The 24,790-nt window shown below is 41.7% G+C and overlaps 2 protein-coding genes across 13 annotated transcripts in view; one reads left to right on the forward strand and one right to left on the reverse strand.

Moving 5' to 3' along the window:
- Window positions 1–24,790, forward strand: part of LOC6529747 (tyrosine-protein phosphatase Lar) — a 111,701-nt gene that overhangs the window by 66,518 nt on the left and 20,393 nt on the right. For 8 of the 12 annotated variants that reach the window (XM_039373360.1, XM_015196929.2, XM_039373366.2 and 5 more), the window contains 5 exons: window positions 13,483–13,662; window positions 23,561–23,797; window positions 23,858–24,004; window positions 24,074–24,349; window positions 24,630–24,653. In XM_039373360.1, the coding sequence (XP_039229294.1) occupies window positions 13,483–13,662; window positions 23,561–23,797; window positions 23,858–24,004; window positions 24,074–24,349; window positions 24,630–24,653 (864 nt within the window). Of the gene's footprint in view, window positions 1–13,482; window positions 13,663–23,560; window positions 23,798–23,857; window positions 24,005–24,073; window positions 24,359–24,629; window positions 24,654–24,790 lie in introns of all 12 variants that reach the window. The other 4 variants (XM_039373364.1, XM_039373365.1, XM_039373367.2 and 1 more) reach the window with 1 other exon arrangement.
- Window positions 20,372–23,566, reverse strand: LOC6529748 (protein screw). Its single transcript, XM_002090702.3, has one exon. It carries the CDS (start codon window positions 23,263–23,265, stop codon window positions 22,066–22,068), a length of 1,200 nt encoding a protein of 399 aa, XP_002090738.1. The 5' UTR covers window positions 23,266–23,566; the 3' UTR covers window positions 20,372–22,065.

Genomic DNA, 24,790 nt, shown 5'->3' on the forward strand with positions numbered 1-24,790 from the left:
TCCCACAAAAGACATTTCAGGATGGGATTGGCGATGGTCACCAGGGACCACGTTTTATTGCATGACGAAGACTTGACCACTTTGAAATTGAATTTTAAATTAATAAACGGCGCGGCTGCATCAAGAATTACAAATTTATATGCATCGTCCTATTTCGTTGTTCTCGCTCGGGAGCGTTCCTGCCGCGTTCCAGGCATTGTGGCCAAATCTATGCACATTTTTTGTTGGCCAACGCCCCCCAAACTCCCCACCTGGCTCCTCCGGCCTTCTCCATCTTGATTTCGTTGCCTCTTGTGAGCATACCCTGTAGCCACAGGTATGCGTATATGAGAATGGGAGAATGCCGAGCTGGCTGATTAAATGTCTTCATACTATAAAAAGCTGGAGTTCAAATGGAAGCACAATATGGTTCCGTCTTCTGTTTTTTCTTCCTATCAAAATATGAATCCATGCCTTGTAAATTCTACGGATACCTACTTTTAAATTAAATATACAGAGGTTGAAAATCTCAATATGTTTTACACTTTAGATCATACTAATATGTGTTAATAACTAATGCTATAAAAGTAATTTCTTTAAATTCTGTAAAGTTCTACGGATACGTACTTTTAAATTAAATATACAGATGTTGCAAATCTCAATATGTTTTACACTTTAGATCATACTAAAATGTGTTAATAACTAATGCTATAAAAGTAATTTCTTTAAATTCTGTAAAGTTTGAGTACTTCTAATTTCAATATTACTTTGACCAACCATGCATACAATTACCTAACCTTTAAGGCAGTTAAGAATCCCCGGAGCCTTCCAATTTAGTTCAATATTAATTCATTTTATTACCACGCCTAAGAGGTATTCTACGACTCCAGTGAGGATCCCTTAGACTTTTTCCGCATATAAATCTTGGTTTAGCCGACTGCTCTTTCTTACCGCCCCACGCCACCCATTTTGCATTTTTTCGCAGTGGGTCCTGCCTTTTGGCTGGCTGCTTGTATATTTTATATCGCTCAGGTCCCTTTCTCTGTTTCCTTTCTCCACTGCGAATCCTTTATATTTTTTTCTTTTTTGTTCGCCCCTTTGTTGGCATGTTTTGCTTTTGTGGTTTTAATTCTATTTTCGCTATAAATTGTTTCGGTACGCTAACATTTTACAAGGCGCCGAGCGTCGAGAGCGCAGTGTGGCGTTTTACAGTTGGCTGCTGTCCGTATCCTTGCCGTCCGTAGCCCGGCCTGTCCGTATCCTCGCTGTCCGTGGCTGCATCCGTGTCCATGTCCTGGCATGCAACTAATTACATTTGCATATCTATGGCAAAAGTGGAAATGCGGCTTACCGATATATCTATATACATATATGTGATTCTGGCCTAAATTCCCAATGGCCTGCTAAAGAGATGTCCTGTTGTATAAACAGTAACGTCATCGCCACTCTGCCGCCGCAATCAGCATAATTATAACTTTCTTCGCCGAGTTTTACGCATTTGCTTTATGGGCAAATAATAAGTCCAAACGACAAAAAAAAACTTGTGCATCTTCTCCGCAGCGAAAGCAATTAAGAATGCACTTGTTGTTTGATGATAATGATAATGAAAATGATGACGGCAACTCGAGCAACTCAAGCTCAAGTTTATCTCATCTCATTTCAGCCCATCTCATCTCCATTTGCAGAAGGATTCTGGCTCTGTCATTCGGACACGCCCACATGCACGAGTGCTTCTGCTTTTTGCAGCAGTGCATAGCGTCCTTTTGCTTTAATTGTGAACTAATTAATAAGAGAACCCCCGCTGTTTTCTTATTTATTCTTTTAGCGGGCACTCCTTAATTAAATGCTGGCCATTCCCTTGACCATTCTTGCACTTATTCAATATTAAATATGATAAAATCTTGCGCCTTTGTTCATTTGTTGACTTACTCACCCGTAATAGCGCTTTTTAGGTTTTTTAAATTGCAAATAACCCCGTATTTGTCCTTGACACGCAATTCACATCAATAAATAAATTAATAGGTCCGGAATTAACTCAATAATGTTGTTATATAATCAAAGGACAGTCTCAAGTACTCATTTAATCAATCTATTAAAACATTTATATACGTTCAGAAATAAGAATAAATAATAAATAAAGTTTGTCGGGCCGCATACAATATTCAAGATGGTTTTGATATGCATGTCCAGAAAAATGTGCTTCCGCTCAATGAGTAATATGTGTGTTGACATATAAATTTTAAAAATATTTGTAAACTCCCGATTTTAAGACATGTTTGGATTTTCCCTATTTAACTGCTTTATGATTTTATATAGGTTTAGGAAGTCAACTGTATATTTTAAATTCAAGATACGAAAAAAAGGCTAGTCAACTCAATGACAATATCAAGATGTGTGATTGGTAATTCATTTGCCTTTACGGCTTTTCCGCCCATCATCAACTATAGGTAAATTGATTAAATGAGCTTCCCATATGCGTACCCTAAAACGGGTCCTTGGGCCAGCAAACCTATATAATTAATAAACAAACTGAAGCACATACATATATGTATGTATATCTGGAATGTGTATATATGTATAAAGCATATGTTGGTGGCTGGCAAACAGGAAGTGGACTCCATTACCCCAAATCCCATGCTCTTGGGGTTCGACGAGTATCGCGATGTGTGTCCGCAGTCATTTCCCCTGACATATGCATCCGAAAACGGGCGCAAAATTAATAAAGCTAAAAGCATGCCACCAATAATGTTTATAAATTTAATTATGTAAATGTCTGGCCATAAAAAACAAGCAAACTAAATGGAAAAACGAGGGGATTTAGCAAGGGGTAGAGCAGCAACAAGAAAAATGTTAATAGATGTCAAACCAGAATTGAAACACATGCGGAGTAAAAATATGTACGGATACATTTGCGGGTAAAAAATTTGGAATATATATATTAAAGGAAGACCCAGGTTAAGTTGCAAAAAGGTGGAAATCAACAGAGATGCAGATGCATTGGTTACTGAAAATATTTGACTCGCGTATGAAATTAATTAAATTTCAGTTTTTTCGCTGTCAGTTGAACATTTAATGTCCTTTGGTTTATGGTCGCTACCTTCGCTATAGCGCCAGATTCAGTTGCAGACCCACAACTTTGGTTCAATTTTGTTTATTCCCCAGAAAGGCCATAAAAACGGCTGTCGCTCCGTGTTCTTTATTTTTGTCTTGTTGTTAAAATACGTACGTACGTATGTTCGTTTGCATTTTTGCATTTCCGTTTGGTTATTAGTTTTTGTACGGCATTTCCGGCATTTTTATGCGCCATATGCGACGCTCTCCTGGCTTTCTGTGTGTCGTAGCTCCGATTTTCCTGTGCATTATTCCAGTTATTGTTATGGCATTACTGTCTTCATTAAAGAACGAGCGGTTAATTAAAGCAAATGGGAAATGCGCATAAAGTCGGAAACAAATATTGGAGGGCTATTTCGCCGTTTCTATCACTGACTTTACTGCACTGTAGACTGTAGTGCTCGTGCAGAATCCCAGGACCGGGCATTATCACGGGATAAAAGTGCAAACATTTCACTGCGTTCCCCGACTTTTGTGCGTTGTAATCATTTTTTATGCACCATGTCAGCAGGGGCACTATGCACAGCTTACAGCAGCGCAGCTGTTGTCATATGTCAAAGTGCAAAAGGTAGTTGCCATTACTTTTACCTCAGACGCCATTCTGATTCCCCCACTCTTCACTGCTCTTCACCCCTCAACTGGCCGAACTACATTGTGCTTTTTATGGGCATATTTGCAATAAATAATATATTGTGTGTGCCGGATGCCCGAACCAGAGTGCCACGTCCAAATGGCAAGGCGAACGGCGGCACTCAATTATATGTGTGCGGTGTCCAGCGTTTATTGCGAAATGTAATTATGCAACTTAATGCAAGTCCATTTCAATGTTCAACATTCCATTTACATATGAAAGATTTAAGTCTGCTGAGGGCGGATGAGGGCGAAAACAAAAATACCAATGAATTGAAATGCCATTTGGTGGCTGGGATGGGATGGATGGGTGGGCGGGGTTGGTGGTGGCGGAAAGCGGAAAACTACTGTAACAAAGAGCCAATTAAAGGGCTAACAATGTCGGGGGTCCGGCACAGAGGAGAAGTTTTTTAATTATAAGTTTAAATTCAAAACATTTAAGCTGCCGGCGGCTGTACTGAGAGCGTGCTGTGTGTGAATGCGAATAAAAGTCTGTTTGTTGCCCCATAAAAGTATGCTATAAAATGTTGAACGCGCTCACACGCGGATGTGCAATTGTATTTGTGGCCTGTAAATGTTGCTGTACTTGTATGCGTGGCAGTAGTTGTAGCTGTAGTTGTAGTTACGCTTAATGGCCGGCATTGTTAATTGCGTACCATAAATCCGTGCAGCAGTCGTCGCACATCTTGTTTCCCCATATACTTTATATATATTTTATAACCCACTGCTCACACTCTACTGCCAATTGACCGACGTCCACCTTTGACAACAGTGAAACGGAAACCTTTCTCGTCCTTATTTTATTTTTTGTTTGCTCTTTTCTCTTTTTTATGTTTTAACAACAAACTCGCATAAAGCAGACAGGCGGAACAGTAGTCTGTTACATGTAATTAATTTCAAATTATTTATACATGAACACCCAGACAGTGCAAACTGGAAAAGCAGCATCGAAATCGAGCTAAAAAATAATAAAAGTTAAAGAAAAATTGCTGGAAAATCAAAAAGGCTAAGCTATTTTGTAAATTAAATAGTTTGTCTTAAACTAAACTCAAACAGAAAATTAAAATAATATATATCAAAAAGTAAAAAAACAAGCAACTCTTTAGTTGTGGAAATATTTACTAGGCTTCCAGCACCGCGTAGAAGTTTAATTGAGTGTTTTCCGGCTGGACTTCGTTAACTTACTTTAAACATACAATTTTTTAGTAATCTTAATACATTGGCCTAAATATTGGCGTTAAACTACGTTTTTTTTTTGTAAATGAAGAAAAATGAAGAAAAATTATTATAAAATCTTATGTGTACGAGTATAATTAATATGTTATAGTTTTCGGTATATGCTTATTAGCTATTTCAGTATATTGGTGTTAAAATTACGAATATCTCCCAAGCCAATCGGCACATCCCTGTTGGCCTAATTTGAAGGCAGTAATGTGCTGCCGCGATTTCTTCTTTCTTTATTTGTTAACTGATTTAATGACGGCTCTGTGCGGCACCCGTTGCTCATAAAGTGTTGTGCCTCGCACTTTAAGCCACAATTGCCCCCTGGGTGTGTGTGTGGTCGTTTGTTGTGCCACACGGACATGCACATTCGACGTTCGTATCTGTTTGGGTGTGCGTAAATCATAGTCTTTTGGCTTCAGCCGTTAAACTGGGCAGTATTAACTGCTGGCCGGATGCGTGAATGGCCGGCCTTCCTTGGTTCCCTTCCTGCCCTACAATTCCCTACGCCAGCACCATTTGGCAGCAGCTGCGTTTCAATAAGCACATAATTGAATTCTGATCATAAATTTGCATTATGGCCAGAGCTTCGCTGGGTTTCTGGCGGCTTTTAGCTTTGGTTTTGGTTTTTCGCTTGATTTTTATATTTACCACCTGCATGCTGAGCATCCAGAATCGGTTGGGGATCCAGGTGGTTTATGTTATAATTTTACCCAAAACGCACATTTGCCAATTGGCGCAGGGGCTGTGGTGCGTGGACGTGGCATAGCAGATAGTCGTAAAAACAGGCAGCATGTAAATATTTGAGAAATGGCCGCTAAATGAGATGAAGGCACCAAAGGTTGAGGCCTACATGCTGTGCGTTTCCGGGTAGAATATTCGATTTTTTTGTTTGCACTTACCAAGACTTTTTTTAAAAACATTTATTTTTATTCACGTCCTATCAATATCCATCTGTATTCCAAAAAGTTTTGAATCTGAGCAATCCTTTGGACTTTCTTAGAAATATGTTGATATGCTTTTACTGCATTCTGGGTTGCCTTACTTATTTTACGCCGCATACTTTATTCCTTCCTGAAACCGCATATATTTTAAGTAGTACACATGCTTAATAAATAAGTTTTGCACGACAATAAAATGCGACATTATATGCAATGGCTGTCTTAGTTGGCCCCGATTTTGTAGTCAATTAGCAATGGCATGCAAAATATTTATTTACTATACATGTTGGCTGGCCACATCGGTTGTGTTCTCAATAAACGCAATCTCGAGCAATCCACCTGAGGTTTGCCGAGCATTTTTGCTCAAGTTCTCTAATTGCCGATGTCGGGAGGGGATCCTTTGGGGAGCCTTGTCGTAGATTGAGCATTGATTGTTTTCAATACCGCACAACAAATGTGCCTGTCAAAAATTAATCACTTACACTTAGTACACAAGCGCACAGCCAGAGTCAAACCGAAACCATTCCACAGCGTCTGTCTATGTTGTATATAGCACATATAAGGACTTATAGACAATGCCTGCTACACGCATTTATAATTGAACTTCGCTTTTGTTTTTCCTGCTGCTGTTTGTGCTTGTGTGTGTCCAACCTCGCATGTTGTCGGTATTCGATGTTTCGTCCTGGCAGGCGTCTGAAAGCACGCAATTAATTTTCATTTCTCTAATAGACTTATTTAGACAGAAGGTTTGCTGTCTGGGAATAGGAAATACCAGCGCGCTTGTGTGCGGATTGTGATAAATTATTTGTAATTTATTAATTTATTTATTAATTTAACCGTCCCCTTTGTTGCTATTTGTTTGTGCTGCCTGCTGGCGCCGTTTCTTTCGGTTTTTTTTCCAGGCTAAAACGGAGCGTGATCCATGACGCCATGTGGGTCAATGGTGAATAAAAAGTTTAGCCGTAAATCGAAGACCTTGCACTCCAAATATAAAAGAAACAGCAATCCACTTTTCGTTTGTCTTCCAATTGTTACGAGCTCCTTTAAACCTGGTCATGTTGTTTCTAGTATAGCAATTTTACCACCGCCAGTACGAACCCATCCTTTTTTCAATCTCATTAAAACTTTCCTGCTTTAACTGGCAAATCATTAGCCAGGACTATCAAGGAAATCTAGATGGTGAGGTGTTTATGTGTCTCGCTGTCTAAATATAACAGCTTTTCTTGATTCTCGTTTTTTATTGCATACCAGTTGGCGTTTAATGGTCAACACGCATGCAAGCCAAACGCGTCCTCTTTTCGTTTCGGTTGTCAACTTGTGTTGACAATACAAATAGATTCCCAATGATTTATTATAGCATTAAAACGCATTAGAAATGCTCAGGGAGAAGACAAGTAAGCGCTGGCTAGGAGGTCCTGCAGAGATAGGTTGAAAACCGAAACTGAAAATCGGCTGAGTCCGCATACCTTCCAGGCATTCTCTCCATCGTCCTTTGCTTCTCATTTTCTTTTCGTTTATTTTCCCTTGCAGTCTCACTGCGCATTCTGTGGAAATGCATAAAAATGAGCCATAAGTTTAAAAATTTATAAAATGCGCCAGCCAGCCCATAACTGCGAAGTAGACCAGTGGCAGAAGCTGCTGAAAAGCAGCCGTGGCAGCAGGAGTAGTAATAGTAACTGGTCGGCAGGCGGGGCTGCATTATCAAACGTCTACAACGAGAAAAATTAAATTAAATTGCGAAATGCGAAATGCAGAGCGAAAGAGAGAGTACCATTCGGAACAAAAGGGACGGCGGACGTATGTTGAAATAGACTTCGACAGTCATGGCCTGGACAGAGAAATTGAAACTCTGGCACACTTCAATGCACTCCTCTGTCCAGCTCACTATCTCATCATTGCGCACTAAGAGAAACTACTCTACATCACCTAACTAAAACTTAAAAACTTCGAAATAATACTTTCATAAGAAGTAGTTGGAACTGTGATGTAAAACTGATTCATTCTAATTTGCAACATGTATTTTTTAACTAGTTTTTGAGTATAGTTAGTCTTACTGCAAGATGTCCTTTCCCTTTCTGAAATCTCTTCAAGCTTAAGCTATATTTTGCCTCAGTGCCAACCGTCTTAGGAGTTGAGTCGATTCGGCAAGAGCCGAAGGACAGCAAGGACACAAGCACCTAGCTCGAAGTGCAACATCGTAATGCAAACTTAATAAGATGTACGCTGTGCATGTCGTCTGTCAGTGGATACACATGCAGCCATCAGACGGAACTGACAGTTAGACAAACAGACAAGCCATCCAAGTCCGTCAGTTTGTCAGACGAGAAGGACAACTCGCATCCTTTTTCCATCCACATCCACATCTGAGCGGACACTCGAGGGCAGGAATTGAAAAATGGGCGCAAGCATTTTCCGGTTTTCATCTATGTATATTATTCCGTTGATCCGTAATCAGCAAACATTTTAGGGTTAAACCTTAAGTGCAGCTTTCCTAAACCCGAAAATTTGTTGAAACTTCAATTTATATAATTCTGCAGTCCTAGAACTTCAACTCATTTAATTTCAGTCAGCCGCCAGTTGGTCAAATAAACTCCACTTCAATCAGCTCCTTGGGAGGATCCTTCGACAGGAGCTATTATCTATTAACTGCCATCATGGCTGCCAGCTTAAGGACTCTCGAGGCCTCGGAACCGCCGAGCCTCGAAAGCCAAGAGCTCATTCGCATCATCATCTTCTCGGGCGTGACTGCATCTGAGCCTTTATGAGTGCGCCCACTGGCGACAGCAATTAGGGAAACGTCGGCCTCTTCATTACGCTGATCAATGGGTCTCCTTGAGCCAGTCACTTATAGCCAGTCCAAGTCGCACACACCCGGACAATTCACATGCGATTCCGGGAACAGGAAGTGTTGACTGGCCACAAATTTGCCGACGTCTTGGGCATGAAACTTCGTCTGCGTGCTCTGGGTTCCAGTCCCAATTTTTTTCTTGTTCTAAAGCTGCCGGCACTTGCGGCTTTATTGTTGGCATTGTCTAACATCTTTAGCCAGTTGTCTTTTTCCTTTTTTCCTTCCGGCCTGCCACTAAAAAACGGTTATTTACTCTGCCAGAGGCTCTTCAGCTTAGCTCGTCCTGTCGCACACTTCTCACTTCCCATTTCCCCGTGAATCCTTGGGGCTCTGGATATGTCCTCCTTTGGTGGCTCTGTAGAGAGTGTGTCGTCTACTTAACACAATAAACACTCAATTTTCGAGAATGTTTTGTTTGGGATTTTGCCCTAACTATAGCTGGAAACTTTGCTTAGAAACCCGCAACTGTTTGCTCTGTCGTCCTCGGTGAGGAATTTTCTGGTTTAGTCCGGGTTTCCCTACTCCGGCCTATAAATATATATCCCGAGATTGTCAATTGTGGCTGCCACCGCTTCTCCCTCGGTTTTGATTTGTTTTCAATTGCTTGGCTACTCAGAAGGAGAAAAGTTTGCCGGGAATAATCCGAAATAAGTTGACACCAAGTTTGATTTGCTTTGGATTGCTTGATTTAGCTTTTGTCTTTTCTTGTTCACTGAATTTATTCGTGGGTATATTATAAATAATTGTGTTTTCAAACGGAGGATTTTCCGTCTTGCAGTGACCATTTTTTAATTTAAATTTATGTGATTTCTTTTAAATGTCTTGAACAACATAAATTGATTGCTGTCAAAAAACTGTTGATTTTATATATTTTGCAATTTCAGCTCAAAGCACATAAGTCTGATCATTCTAAAAACTGCTTAAAATAATGTTTATGCTGTGCTGAACATTTCATCAGTTTGTACGCCAAGCTTGAGACTTTAAAAGAAAGTCAAAATATTTTGTAGCCGTAAACGAAGTTTATTTTCCTACAATTTAATCATACTTTCAACTCTTTTGCCATGTCAGTTCACACTTTTGTCGCTCAGATCCAAATTTTCAGTATCAGCCTGCTGCTTTTGCTGCTGACCAATGAAAAATGATATTTTAACTAGCCGGGAGCATTGAGACCCCTGGAAGTCCTTGGACAGACGACGAACCCAACGTCGGTTGGCCACAACATTTCTTATCAATCTTAAAAATGCATGAATAATTAAAATATGCAAATTTATGCTTTGTGGCCAGTAGCCGGCTGTATCGCTCTTTTGTGAAACTGGCGGTGACTTTAAGGCCAAAATGGAGAGTTTGCTTTAAGCATTTCGCTCGGAAATGTTTGCCGTGTCCACAAACACCTTTTTCGAGTGACATTCATCCAGCGTTCAGAGTTTCTTGTGAACACAACATATTTTCCATCTCTTTGAGCAGAGACAAAAGACGAAAAAAGAAACATTTTGATGTCGGATGAATAAAAAAAAACATGGCGTGAAAACGCGCCTTTTCAAACGGAGTCGATAAGGCAAAAACCTGAGATTTCATTCATCCTGGCGACGGGTCAGTGGCACCTAAAAGCAGACGAGATGCAAATAAAGCCCTTTTGTGCCGGCTAATGATGTTTATCGTTTTCAAGATACACGCTTCCATACAGTCGCCATATATGAAAGGAAGCATTGGTGGGCAGGAGGTCCTTTCTTAGTCCTTCTTTTTTCTTTTGGCTAATTCATTAGAACCTGTCGCCGAGATCAACAGAGCTATGGCGCTGGTAGTGGTAATGGTGTTGCAGTCGTCTAGTCAGCTTTTGTTCCTGATCCCGCACTTTGACATTATTCAAACACTTAGCCTTGTACATTTTCACACTCGGGCGACAGTTTAATTGAAATGCTTTATGCATTGCAGTGTCAGAGGAATTCGACAGGCTGGCGTTATAACCGCTACTTGTAGGGTAGATGCTAGGGCTATGCTAGATTTTATGCAGCTGAGTAATGGGTATCTCATAGCCGCGGAACCCGTATATTGCGTTCTCTCTTGTTTATAAGTCCCCTCTTGCCTTTTTTTGGTCACGCACTGTTTCCCCCCGTAGTCCTAGCCATCCATGCGCACTATATTAGTTTTTTTTTTTGTGAGGATAGGCTTTTGGTGGCAACACCTCTTGTTCCCGTTGGACCTATATAATGCTGTAAATTAAGTGTTGGCCAGCTTTTCCATGCAGCCAAATTTTCATAAAATTTCCGCTCACACATGGCGCACAACATCGTCCAGTTTCATTGTTATGTGTGAACTGTTGTTGTAGATTTTTGGGCGGCACTTGTCATCAGTTTCGAGAACAACGGGCTGTGCAAGTTTAGTCACATCATCCCATAAATTGGCACTACGCCTGTCGAAAGCAGATTCACGGCACTATCAAATAAGGATCTTCCTAGAATATTTGAATGACTTATAAAACACTTATATTTTTTTTTTAAATCCCCAGTCTCTGCCCTTTATTTCTTTTTTAACTAAGCCTTTTCATCCAAAAATTGACGGAACTACAAATTTCAAAAGTGAATTGAACCCTTTGGTTTTTGTTGTTTTTAGCCACTTTAAAGGGGGAAGTGCTGCTCTTTCGCAATTTTGTTAATCTGATTGGTTTTTTATATTTGTTCGAACCCTACGCGTTTGGGTTCTTCTCTCGACAGTTCGAAAAACTAAACCATTTTAAAAGAGGATCTAGCCGTAGTGCTTTGATATTTGTTCATTGTTATACGCTTAGTCGGAGTTTTGGCGCTGTTTGCGCTTGTGCACATTCGTTATTCGAATAGAATGCACTTTTCTACATTGTTTAATACAAATGTAAAAGTTTTATTTGTTAATTTTGGCCCAGTTCCATTGTTTTTCATTTGCCATTTTATTTTTCCGTTTTCGGCTGCTGCGTACTTGTTTCGTTATGCATTTGCGAGGAAGTGACACTGCAATAATAAATAAAGCAACGAAACAAACGGCGGCACACAAACGGCAGGGTGATGTGAAAATGACTGAAAATGGCAACCGACAATATGGAATCAGGGGGCTGAAAGGGCAGAAACGGGCTGAGAGGAAGGACATTCGGGACTGCAGGACATTGGGACACAATGTGTGGAAGTGGATGTGAATGTGGATGTGGCTGTGTGTGATGATGATGATGACGGCAACGTCAAATGTCAACATCAATGCTGCGTTGTTTATTCTTTTTGCTACTGGAGTTTTGCATTTTATGCCTTTGTGCAAAGCATATACATATTCACAGGCAACCACATTTTTTTGTATCCTCTGTGTTAAAATTTTAATTTCACGCTGAAAACACACCACAAACGCACATACAGAAGGACTCCGCATCCTGCATCAGAATTTGTCCTGCAGAGGGCGAAAAACCTCCACAACAACTAAGTGCGAGGCAAGACATTTTTGGCAGGATATTCGGGGGCTGGTTGAAGGCGGGACTGTAGGGCTGCAGTAGTTAACAGAGGAAAGGCCAGAGCAAAAACAAGCAACTGCAACTAACTTCTGGGTGCCCGTTTATTGTGGATTTTGTCGCTGTTAAATGTTTCAGTAAATGCCAAAAAGCTGGCTTAGGAAAGTCAATACGACCACAACAACCTTCATATACCCTGTCTTTCGAAAGAGTTTAGATGAAACATTCAGGAACGTAATACAAAGAGGGGTATATTTGGGATCTTAAAATAATTATTATACGCGATTTGAGATGTGGTGGTTCAGGTTAAGTAAGTGACTTTAGGAATTGAGTTGAGTGGCTTGTAATGTTAGTTAGGATCCCGAACTTGTAGAGCTCTCTCGCCTAGTGTACCAAATACTCCGACAACAGTCGGCAGACGGAATGCAATGGCAGCTGCTGCCGGCGTCGTGGCAGATGGAATCATCCTCATCCGCTTGGTCTTCATCTGCAGCTGCATCCGCATCCACGTCCACATCCTGGCCCCTTTTCGCGCTCCGTTTTTTGCCAATTGCCATGGCCGCCGACGGATTTAATTGGAAAATGTAAATGAGCTTTGTTTATTTGAAAGATGCAGTTGGGCGCCCAGATGACAGTCGCAGCCGGGGCTACTTGACAGCCACCGCGAGAGTTTTCTTTAAGCTGGTCGCAGAAAGCGGAAAAATGAAATAAAATAAAATGAATGTGGGGATTTCGGGAAAAGCAGGAAAAGCGGGAGAGGACAAACCGTCCACAACTGAAATTCCCTTAAAGCTGGCTAGCGTTGCAACAAAGGAAATGTCACCCGGAGTTGGGGTAAATGCTGACCTCACACACAAATACTTGTGTGCATGCTGCGTGTGTGCGGGTGTGCGAGTGTGTGAGAGCGGGAATCCCATTGTTTGACTTACAAAATGGCGTAGAAAGCGCCAACAAAAGCAACTGACGACGCAGCCAAGCTTTCACACACAAAAACGAAAAAATGGCAGAAAACGGCAACTTCCGTATGTATAAGAGAGTCGTGTAAAACAATACTTTGTTCGTATGTATGTATGTGTGTGTGCGTACGTGTGTGTGTGTGTGCCACGCCATATTGTTTGTCCAAAACTCCTAGGCGTCCTGCCTCGTAGTTCCCTCGTGAATCCCGCTCCTTCTTAAACTGCCATATGAGCACACTGCTTTTTGCGCTCGCTACTTTTGTTTTGTTTTTCGCATTTCGCAACATTATAATTTTTAACCCTTTGTTACCCGCTACTTTCTCCTCGTTGCAGGCGATAAAACACCCGCAGGCTTTCCGGTTATAACCCAGGGTCCGGGAACTCGCGTCATTGAAGTGGGTCACACGGTCCTCATGACATGCAAAGCCATCGGCAATCCGACGCCTAACATTTACTGGATTAAGAATCAGACAAAGGTGGATATGAGCAATCCGCGCTACTCTCTCAAAGATGGTAAGTTCAACTCAATCAGTTTGCTTTAATTAAAGTGATGATATCGCACTTGTTTTAAGTAGTATAAGTATTATAAGCTTAGTTATTGAAAACAAATCATACATACAAATCATAGTGTAGCTCAAGTAGCTCAATCAACAGATTATACTTTTTTGGTACACGAGTATATACACAGATTGAGTTTTATTATCTCCCATCGGCCAGGGATTACGTTACATAATGTTCGCCCAGCAGCTTCGATGGGGAAAGGACTTCATTTATTAAAATTCTAGTCCCACACTGTGTCCGTTACCTTTTGAGCGGGTCTCGTCCTTTTTAGATAATTTTTTGCTCAGCTGTTTTTCCCTTACGCTCATTTGAATTTCTTGGGAGTTTACTTACGCTTCGACGCACTTTGTGTCGCAAGTTTTCGGGCGCTTAGTTAACGTTTGACTTTTGTCAGGTAGCAGTCAGCAACTCTCACCTGAGCAAAGTTTGTCCTTTGAAAAGCCGATGAGGATGGGCGACCTTATCCAGCTTTCGGAAACTTTCCGCATGTCAACAAAACGTCACCGGGTCCTTTAATCAGGACTCGCAGCATTTGATAATTATATGTTCAATGTCAGGTCGTGTCGTTAGCACACCGATCTTACTCTATGTGGGTCGCATCAAACGGAGGGCAAGGTGGGCAAACTAACACATAAGCTGCCAGCTGCAGAGACCAGCAGAGCCTCCGGTCATTAGAGGCTCAAATATTGACATTAATATTGACATTAATATGCATTAAAGAGAGCCTTTTAAAGCGACATTAATAATGGACACGTTGACAAACGAAATGGGAGTGGAGTAAAGTGGCGGGGGGCTTCGGAAAATGCGGAAAATTGTGGCTCGAGAGGAGCTGGGTGGGCATTATTTCAATTGCCTGGACGCGGTGATCGGACAAATGATTTCCATCGGGCCATCATTCGCCACCTCGACCACCTCGGCCACCGAGCCCTAACAATTGAAACGTGTCGGGCATGGCAAGAAAACAGCGACGTTAACAAAAACATTATGCGATGTCCTTGCTGGGCAGTGCACTGCAGTGGTCCTGTCATCCAACATCTGCCGGTGGCACCGCTCCGCTATGCTAATGAAACGGTCGCTTACGCGTAATGACAGCCCACCAAACGATTGACTGGCCTCCATGGACGACTGGACGACTGACATTCAAGCGTCCTGAGATATCACAGCGTCGATTTTGCACGGAACAGGATGTTGGGAGGACAGGTTGCTAAAGATAATCTATTTCAACAATAGGGAAATGACCATTAAGATAGAATACAGTACCATTATTTTCAGTTGTAGAAAGCTAAAGGTATCATATTTTCAATGATCTCTTCTACCATTTCATATCGTAGCACACACTTTCAAATCAAAAGCTAATAAATAGAGATGAAAATAAAATATATTCCCCGGAGCAAAGTTCGTTGCTTCCATCAGACTATTCAAGCGAGTAGATTACTTTAGATTCCCCCGACTCCGCAATTTGCAACCATTTGAAACCCGGGCCAAACAAAACTATCCATCGCCTTTTGTTGGCCTACAGCGATGCAAATTAAAAACTGTTACATGTATTTCCCCAAGGTGAAATTATTTTCGCCGCTTCAACGATGAGAATCCATGCAAACATAGTCCACGGCTATTTGTTGGATTCTCTTATTTTTTGCCCGCTTTTCACGGATGTGGAGGTCGACTAATTTAGCGAAACACGAACCAAAGTGGCCGTGTTGGCTTGTGGATAAAGAAGAAGGAGAGAAAGGAGCAGGAGGAGCAGGAGGAGGAGGAGGCTTTTGCGGGTTAAATTAGTTTTACGTGGGCCGAGTAACTTGTTTTACCCACCTGCAAAAGGTGAGCCATGGTCAGGAGGCAGTGGGGCGGGGCTCTCGACCAGACTGGCACCATCTTTGGCGCGTTAAACGAAACGTAAAAGTATTTCCGCCAGCTAAATATCCTTTTGGGTGCCCTAAACGCCCTTTCACCTCGCATCCCCGCGCTCCTTAAAGCGCGCTTTAAATTTATGAAAATAAATATTTGCCCCGAGGTGAGGATTCGGACGGGTTTTCTGTGCTGCCCTATTGTGAAGATCCAACGCGTCCTGAGTTCTGTGTCCTTCGTCCTGGGTCTCCCTGCATTCCCCAGCCGAGTGGCGAGAATAAATATTTCGCATAATAAGTTATGCAAGTCATGTGCCGTTTTATTCAATTAGCACTTTATGGTCCTTTATTGTGCACCCACACCGCCTCCATCCCCCCACCACTCCCTATATATCCTGGCCATTTTCCCCTGAGCGCGTTGATTTTTCGGTTATACGGCCGCCGCCTGCTAATTAGAGCCTGCAGGGACGCAGGATTGTGGGTGGGGTGGTCCTCTTCGGGGTACGTGAGTTATCAAATGAAAAGTAACTCGGCGGCAGTCGTACTTCATTTTGTTCGCGTCATAATTAAATTAGAACTTTATTATTTTAATAAAAGCGTCTCAAGAGCCCGAAGCACCTCATGGCGCTGCTCTGCTTCCTTTTCCTTTGACGCACACCAGTCGCCCTCGCTCGGATACATTAATGTGATTATTATACACTCCTCTTTACTATTAGCCCTCGGGCAAGTCCGAAAATCTTTAGGAATTACAAAGGAACGGACGAGAGGGGGGTCATCATCGGATATATCGGATATAGTGAAATATAACAGCTCTACAAAAGTCTAAAAAATACATTTCCTTTTCTAAGTAATCTATAAAATCTGCTGCACAGAGCAAATATAACTGGCCCATGTCAAACTGGTATTATGCAAAGTATGGTTCCTTAGTATCGTTCCTTGGTTCCTCAACATTTTCCACTTGAGCGTGTGGCAAAGGCAAATGACAGCGGTCTCACTTCAGTGCACAAATACATTTATAAATAATTTATTTAAAATTACTGCGTAGGGCATTTCGTACTCTTTGCCAGTTGGTAGTTAATTTAGTCCTTCGAAGCGAATCGGGCAAAAAAAAGGGTAGGCTCCCAATAGGACGAATGCGGGCAACGACCAGCGACAATATTATTGAGTATTATACCTTTATTTTTATTTCGCCAAATAGTCCCTGAGGGCTTTTGTTCAATAAAAAGCATAACGGAAGGAATAAAAAACCTTTGGCGTAGTGACCACGGTTTTTCCCTGTTTCCCTTACTGGTTTCCTTGTAATTTTTTTTATTCATGAAAAGGTTCTGCCGCAGCGTCTGGGGAAATTACATTCTTGGGGTTGGAATCCTCATTGGCCAAAAGGGAAAGGAGTAGCAGAAAAATGTTGGGCTCTTTCAAATATCATAATTTGGCTTTTAAGCAAAAGAGGCTTATCAGAAATTGGTTTCGCCTGAGCCAATTGTCTTAATGGGTTGTATGTTGGCAGATGAACTCAACTGAATGGAAGTGTCAACGAAGAGGGTCTTTCAGGGAGCGATTCAGGCGATAATGGCTTCCGTTCCATGAGCAGGTGCAATTGAATTGAATTGTACCAGTCAGAACCCCATGCGAAGTTTGGGCACATATAAGTGAATTATTTTCATTTTTATTCAATCTTTTTTTTTTAAACTTAAAGCAAATGTAGGTACGTAAATGCCAAGTGTAAACTCAGCTGGCTTTTGTGTTCCTCTAAGCATTCCATTAAGTGAATATAAAGTGCGCGATCTTATAAGCAAAACATGTCAATAAAAGTCTAGTTAAAATTAAACACAGCTTTCCTCAAGTGGGTACTCAAGTTTTAACTAGCTGAGTATTGAGTTGGATTGCTCGCCGGATTGCCTGGGCGTAAAAGAGCGAATAGAGGCCATATAACTCAGCAGGTAGACCTTTATGTGCAAAACTTAAAGGCAACTTATGACCAGTTTGAGTCGCGGAAGAGAGCCCAGCTTGCAACATCGTCTTATTTTTTATATGACATTTTTATACCTTCTTTTGTTCGAAACTTGCACGTGGCAGCGGCTCCACTTCCTTCCCCTCCCAAAAAGGGGCAGCAGCTGCGAGGAGGATGGCCCCTCGACTTGCGAACTGCGACCTGGGCTCCGGCTCCACAACTCTTTAATTGCTGGGCTCCATCATTACAATCGCCTTGCCACTTGACGTGACCAACCTGTGGGCCAAGAGGAAACTGCGGAGGGAAAATGCGAAAATGGGGAAAATGGTAAGGGGGCAAGGCGGGAAACGGGGTCTGCACGCAATTATTTACTTGAGCCGTAAAACTGTAGTTAAGGCAAGTCAACTTGAAAGCATTTTGGGAAAAGTTTAATGCTTAAATTATGAGCTCCTCCTTGTCACTCCTTGTCGCTCCTGCAGCAACTCGAAAGAGTTGACAGTCACTTTTGTTGAAAATGAGACAGTAATTGCCAAAATGTGCATGACTAGAACGGCTTTTTCCCAGCGGGGGCATGTCCTGTTCCACCTCCACCGCCACATCCACTTTCCTCGGCCTCGTGAAGTGGATGGAATGGGGGTCAGTTGGGTTTCTTCTTTCGGTTGACGATAAGTCGTCGTCACTTGCATTAACAAAATTGAAACTTTGCACACTTTTATGTGGATGAACTTGAGGCGGAGATGGGAAAGTCGCCCCATAAATGTCACTTTGTAACGACGACGACGACAACGAGGACTACTTAAATTAAAGCATAATTAAATTAATAATCCCATTTGGGCGTGAAGCCAAGCATTTGAGGCTGAACCCAATGCCAAAGCCAAAGTCGAACCGAAACTCGAACCGAAAATCCTTGGCAACGAAAGTGCAAGAGTGTGCGTTTCGAGCGGAAGTTGCTGAATATGAAAATGACTGCGCTAGCGGAAGTGCAGCTGTGTGGCATGCCACATGTGTGCCACGTCCGAACTAACCCGCAACCAATGTCTTGCCACATTTACAGCGGCCGCATGGGGAGGCGGACGCATTGGGTGGCACTAGGTGCTCCATGGCCCTCGACGAGTGATTCTCGTACTTTTCACTTTAATTTCACCAAGCTACGGTGCTTCAATCTGGATAGCGCTTTTAAAAAGTGGTTCAAATTGTAAAGAAGAATTGTCTGAGTTAGATTGTTTAAACCTCCATTAAAAAAATCATAACATTAAACAAGCTTTAAGGTTCTGTAAAATGAAGGGAATGGACTGAAATGAGCAATGTCATATTGTCAATAGTAACAAATGAACAATGAGCAGTAAACAAATTCTTTTATATACACGATCGATTGTTTTTTCTAACTATGAAGTCTTTTAACCACGAACAACGACTTAAAAAAGAAAAATTTGTAAAAAACCCCGCCACTAACTCTTAAGTGTACATTTTATCAGAAAGGCTAAAAGCCAAACCCCTTCAGGTTATGCGACATTTTTAATAAAATATTCACCTGCTCACTGGCCGGGCTCTTTTGGTAGCCTGTCCATTTGTTTGTATTTCTTTTTTATGGCGCTTGAAAGAATTTTTAATTTTCATAAGAGTAGCACACGCACGCAGAGACAAGGCCGAAAACTCAGTGAAAATGACTTACATTCGGGACACAGACGGCGCCCAGATGTATGCTAGCTTAATTTTTATTGCTACAGCCATTCCGCACGCAAGTTGTGTGTGTATGTGTTTTTGGTTGTGTGGGGCTTACGTTAATGTTTTTTGGCAGAGGGTTGGCAAGACTTTTAATGAATCTTGGCTTCGTACATTTTAATCAACGCTCTTCACAGACGTTGTCTTTTTGTTCCATAATTTGCATCGTATTCCGTCGCTTTACCTTGAATAATTTCAGCATAGAGTGGATAGTGTTAATTTCGATCGCTGAACTACACATGTCAGCAGGAACGAAAGGGTCGATTATTTATAAAAGTTGCTCCATTTAATGCTTGTTTGAATGGTTCAACGGGCCCTAAACAATAGGCTAGGGAATGCCTGCTGCACAGGAAGTGCAACAAGCGTAATAAATGTTCCGCCATGGAGGCCAAATAGCATGCAATAAATTTCGCAACAATCAACTTTGATGCATGTTATAGGTGAGCCGGCACTGGCAGCGGGAATAAAAGCACAAAGCGTCCTTTTCACAACGAAAACAAACCTAAAACACAGCTTCAACGGGCGGTGCACCAAAACCGCACAGCAATCTGCCCATTTTTTATTTTCCCCACAATCCCCCCTCTCCCACGTTTGTTTTGTTGCTATCAAACAAAAAATGACAACCATAGTAAAACGGAAAGGTACATAAAATAGACACAATAAACATGGCTTTAGTGCGAACTGAGCGATTCTGCAACATTTAACGCTATCCTGCCGTTTTTGCTTAATATTCCAAGGGCACTAGCGTAGTCAAAGATTTTTATTGGGGGGGGAAAACCAAAAACCGAACCATTTAGAAAATAAATTTGTTCCAAATTAATATGATTATAGATAGGCTCTTAGTGAATTAGAATTTAGTTTACTTTTTATAATTTTCCTATATAAAGTCCCCTTTTTTGAAAGCCATTAGCCAGAAGCCATTAAAATGATTCACTCAACTGTAGTCAAAAGTACTCCTATATTTGTTTATTGGCACGGTCTATTTATTATTTCGTTTAAATGGTAACTACACAACCTTTTGCCATGAGATATAAAACCAGCACAAATTTCCAATGTGCAACATACGTTAAAAGCTTTTTGGAACCACTACTAATAAGTTATTTTTTAAACTTAATGGGGGTAACTAGTAAATTATTTTATGAAAAATATATTTTGAATTCCTATATGACTATGAGTTGGAACATAAAAACGATGTCCTTTTAAAGAGCAACAAACGATGGTGATTGATCAGGCGATTCCCCACAATATTAAGCCCAGTATCATATTAAAAGAAAATACAATTTTGTAATTTAAGCTTTCCGTTTAAGCGCGATCAATACTGCTTGAATATGCACAAAATTCAGCAATAAATAATTAAACGATAATATTGCATATGAAAAACTCTTGTTTCGCAAATTAATTGTCATATTTCATGCAGATTTTAAACTCGCTCACCCACACAATACACACAAACACGCTCTTTATGGGGGTACGTGTGCATATTGAATTGAGGTTGTTCGTTAATTGTATGCGAGAGAAAATTGAATATCGAACTCAATATGATTAATTTCGCACATACATACGGAAACAGTAACACTCTGCTTTGGAGTTTAAACGCTTAGAAATTCACACGCCGTTGACGAAACTCTCATGCTTCATTAAAAATGCTAATATGATTTACTGTAAAGTATGAAATGAATTTGCAAAATAAATTATAAACCGAGTAAAACAAATCATGTGATGTCAACTATGACTCTCGAAATTATCGTGTGAAATCATAGTTATTGGTTAATTAAAGAGCGCAATAACATACGCATTTGGGCCACGAATTAATGGTTTTAGCCAGATCTAAAATGCCAATGGCTAATATGCCTATTCGTAACTGTTGATTTTAAAAGCCACTGGATTTTTTGGACACCAAACAACCCCGAAGGGAAGTGGATTTTGTTTGCGTAAAATTCATTTTGTCTACTCATCGCGCCCCGCTTTATTGTTTATTGGTCATATAAATATAATGTCAATGTGAAGGCATTTTATGGCCCCTCCCCCCACTCCACTGAACATCATAAATACTCCTCCGGCATTTCCGCCGTATGTTTGTCATCCACATTAGCGTAATATGCCGGAAAAGCGAGCCTCGTTGTTTAATAGACGCGTGCGGGTGTGTAATTTCTCATTGGAGGTATTGCAACATCTTCGGGGGGTGGTGACTGTCGTAAAATGTATATGGCTTTTAAAATCATATAAAAAGTGTTAATTTTCCATGTGTTGCTTCTCATGGCAAACGTGGCATCCACATCCCAAAGTCGAGTGGATGGATTCCGTGCATAAAAGCAAGGTAAATTGAGGGCCTTTTTATGGAGCAAGGATAATGTGGGTTGCCTATCAAAGTGATGTGAGATAAGCAAACACCATTCGACTTTCAAATTTATTGATAAATCTAAGGTCTTACGAGTCTGTTACGGTTAAACCTCGGTGTCCATTATGAAAGGAGGTCATAAAAGAGCGTAACAAGTAAAGGCTTTGCTAAATAAGCGAAAAAGTTTTTACGCCACAATATTCAAATAGGAATTCTAGGAACTACTTGTGTCTTCAGTTTTATGGTCAGTTTTAGTAACTTATTTAAGCATTGGTAGCTATTCACTAAGGCTTTAATAGTTCTAAGCATTTTCAATCAGCTAATATGCCAACACGGTTTAGGGAAAGAGAGCAAAGAAGCACGATTTAATGTGTTTCATCACTACAATTATAAACACTGAAATATGTTAGCTTTACAAGAATTTTAAGATTTATTTGTCCTAATTAAACTTATTACAAAATTAATATGTACATCGCAAACGAAATAAAAAAACAAATCTAATGACATCCACACTCCTTGGCCACTGCCTTTTGGTATTTGGTCAGGTCGATGATGTCCTCATTCAGATACCTTAGAATAGTAATGGCGCCCAAAACTGTGGGCACACAGCAAGGCTTGGGCAAATGCGGCTGCTTCAGGTGCATCAGCGTTTGGACGATGGCGTGGTTGGTGGCATTCATTTTGGTGCCCAGCGGGAAGTTGCAACCGCCGCCGCAGAAATAAGCCTCAAACTTTTTGGGCGCTATAACCCAGTTGTGCATATGCAGCTCTTTGAAATCCACGGTGAAGTTGAGACGCTCGCAGGACTGTGGAGGTCTGTACAGATCCACGGGGGGTGGAGGAGGAGGTGGTGGAGAACCACCGGCCCTTCGCTTCTCTAGATCTCTCTTGAAACGAAGTTTCTGTATTTTGACCAAAAGCTCGGGGCCGTTGAAATAGCCGACAATAAAGGGCTCTAGGCCAGAGCGACTGGTCTGCGGAGTCACCAATCCAGCTGCAAATGAACTCAGTTGGGAGTCGCCAATTGATATCCTTAGCTCATTTCGCCGTTGTAGTCCCTTATTGAGTAACCAAGTCCTCAGAGTTTCTGTCAAATTGAATTCCAACCAGCCACGTTGGCTGGTCGTTGTATTCACAGAGCCCAGAATGCGATACGAGAAGTCCTGGCGATTGTCCAGTTTTCGATACACGGACACGGTGAAGTTCTCCCTTCTGTCCACCAGACTTGGCTGCTTGTATATCCTGAGCATGGCCTGAACCAAACTCAAATCCACTGGCACATCGTTGGTATTGAAAGTAATGTGCATATCAAGCTCGTTGTCCGGTTCCTCGGGTTTTATACGGCTGGAAAAGGTAAGGATGCTGTTGCAGCTGGCAATCTCCTGTCGATCCTCGTTTGAAATAAGGATGTCATCGTCCAGCGAGCGTTTGTGGCGCTGATGCAGGACCTCTTTTGGCTCTTGGTCCTCGCTGATCTCATTGTAAACTTCGAGAAGGAATTTGGAGGCTGAATTGTGGAGGTTAGGCTCCGCCTGTCTTCTCGGACGGTCACCCAAATCCAGGATATCAATCATCTCCATTTGCTCGCTTAAAGGACGCTTTTGGTATATTGGCATCTCGATGTGACTATTGGTGGTCACATAAGAGGTACCACTTGCAACATAAAGCAGGCTGGTTATTAAAAACACGTTAAACATTTTGCGTTGTTTTCATGGAGAGACTCGTACTAATACTGATTTCCGTGGTCATGGAACAGTAGCTTATATATAAAAACAGGTAGTAAATTGCATCAGTGGGCAACAGCTTTAGGGAGGTTCTACTATAAACCCATTAGTCAGGTAAGAGCAGAAGATATTGCAGCTGCTCTAGGGATATGTTTACAGGTAAATCTCCAATAAGCATTCTTAGGTAGAACTTGAGTTGCATTAAATGTAAAATGTATCCTAAATATAAATATCACTTGCCTAACTTCATTCGTTCCCTCTTTTCTAGGCTTCCTGCAAATCGAAAACAGTCGCGAGGAGGATCAGGGAAAATACGAATGTGTAGCTGAGAATTCAATGGGCACGGAGCACTCGAAGGCCACCAATTTGTATGTGAAAGTCCGTCGTGTTCCGCCCACCTTCTCCCGCCCACCAGAGAGCATCAGTGAGGTGATGTTGGGATCCAATCTGAATCTATCCTGCATAGCCGTCGGCTCACCCATGCCTCATGTCAAGTGGATGAAGGGTATGTCAAATGGTTGTACATGATTATTTTTCAATGCTCAGTTACTGTACCCCTATTCAGGCTCCGAAGATCTGACTCCCGAGAATGAGATGCCAATCGGGCGAAATGTCCTTCAGCTGATCAATATCCAGGAGAGCGCCAACTACACTTGCATAGCGGCCTCCACGTTGGGCCAAATCGATTCCGTTTCGGTGGTTAAAGTGCAATGTAAGTGGAGGTCTTAGAGTGCTCAACCATTAACCAGTATTTACTTGACAAACTGGCAATCTTCCACAGCTCTGCCCACCGCACCCACCGATGTGCAAATCTCCGAGGTGACCGCCACTTCGGTGCGTCTGGAGTGGTCGTACAAAGGTCCCGAGGACTTGCAGTATTACGTGATCCAGTACAAGCCGAAGAACGCCAACCAGGCCTTCAGCGAGATTAGCGGCATCATCACCATGTACTATGTGGTCCGCGCCCTGAGTCCCTACACGGAGTACGAGTTCTACGTGATAGCCGTGAACAATATTGGACGCGGACCACCCTCGGCTCCAGCGACATGTACCACCGGTGAGACAAGTGAGTATCGCGGATGTGGGGATGCCCCCCTCTTTATTTTCGGAGGACATTTAACTAACTGCTGCCTTCTCTCGCCTTGTCGTCTTTCACATGCTACACAAAAGGACTTTTAACCAATTTCATTTTGAATTTCGAGTGCTTAGATCCGTTTTTATTTGCCTTGGTCCATTATGTCGGCAATCGTACTAACCCTTCTTGAAAATGTCTATTTGCCCTCTCTCTCTCCCTCTTTCTCTCTGTCTCGCTTTCTCACATGACATTGCCTTCTCAGGCGATTTCTCATTTGGTGGCACAAGTAAGTATCCTTGGCAAACAAAATTTTATGGTTGGCCAAAAATTGGCAAAACAATTTCAATAACAATTGTTGAGCAGCGCAAATCCGACCCGAAAAATGTGAAAAGGGTATAAAAAGTAGAAAAAGTACAAAAAGTA

Source organism: Drosophila yakuba, chromosome 2R (genome assembly GCF_016746365.2).
Source record: "Drosophila yakuba strain Tai18E2 chromosome 2R, Prin_Dyak_Tai18E2_2.1, whole genome shotgun sequence".
Lineage (NCBI taxonomy): Eukaryota > Metazoa > Arthropoda > Insecta > Diptera > Drosophilidae > Drosophila > Drosophila yakuba.

What these genes read in the sequence shown, in the direction of transcription:
- LOC6529748 (XM_002090702.3), bottom strand. Translation starts at nt 23,265, where the DNA reads ATGTTTAACGTGTTTTTAATAACCAGCCTGCTTTATGTTGCAAGTGGT.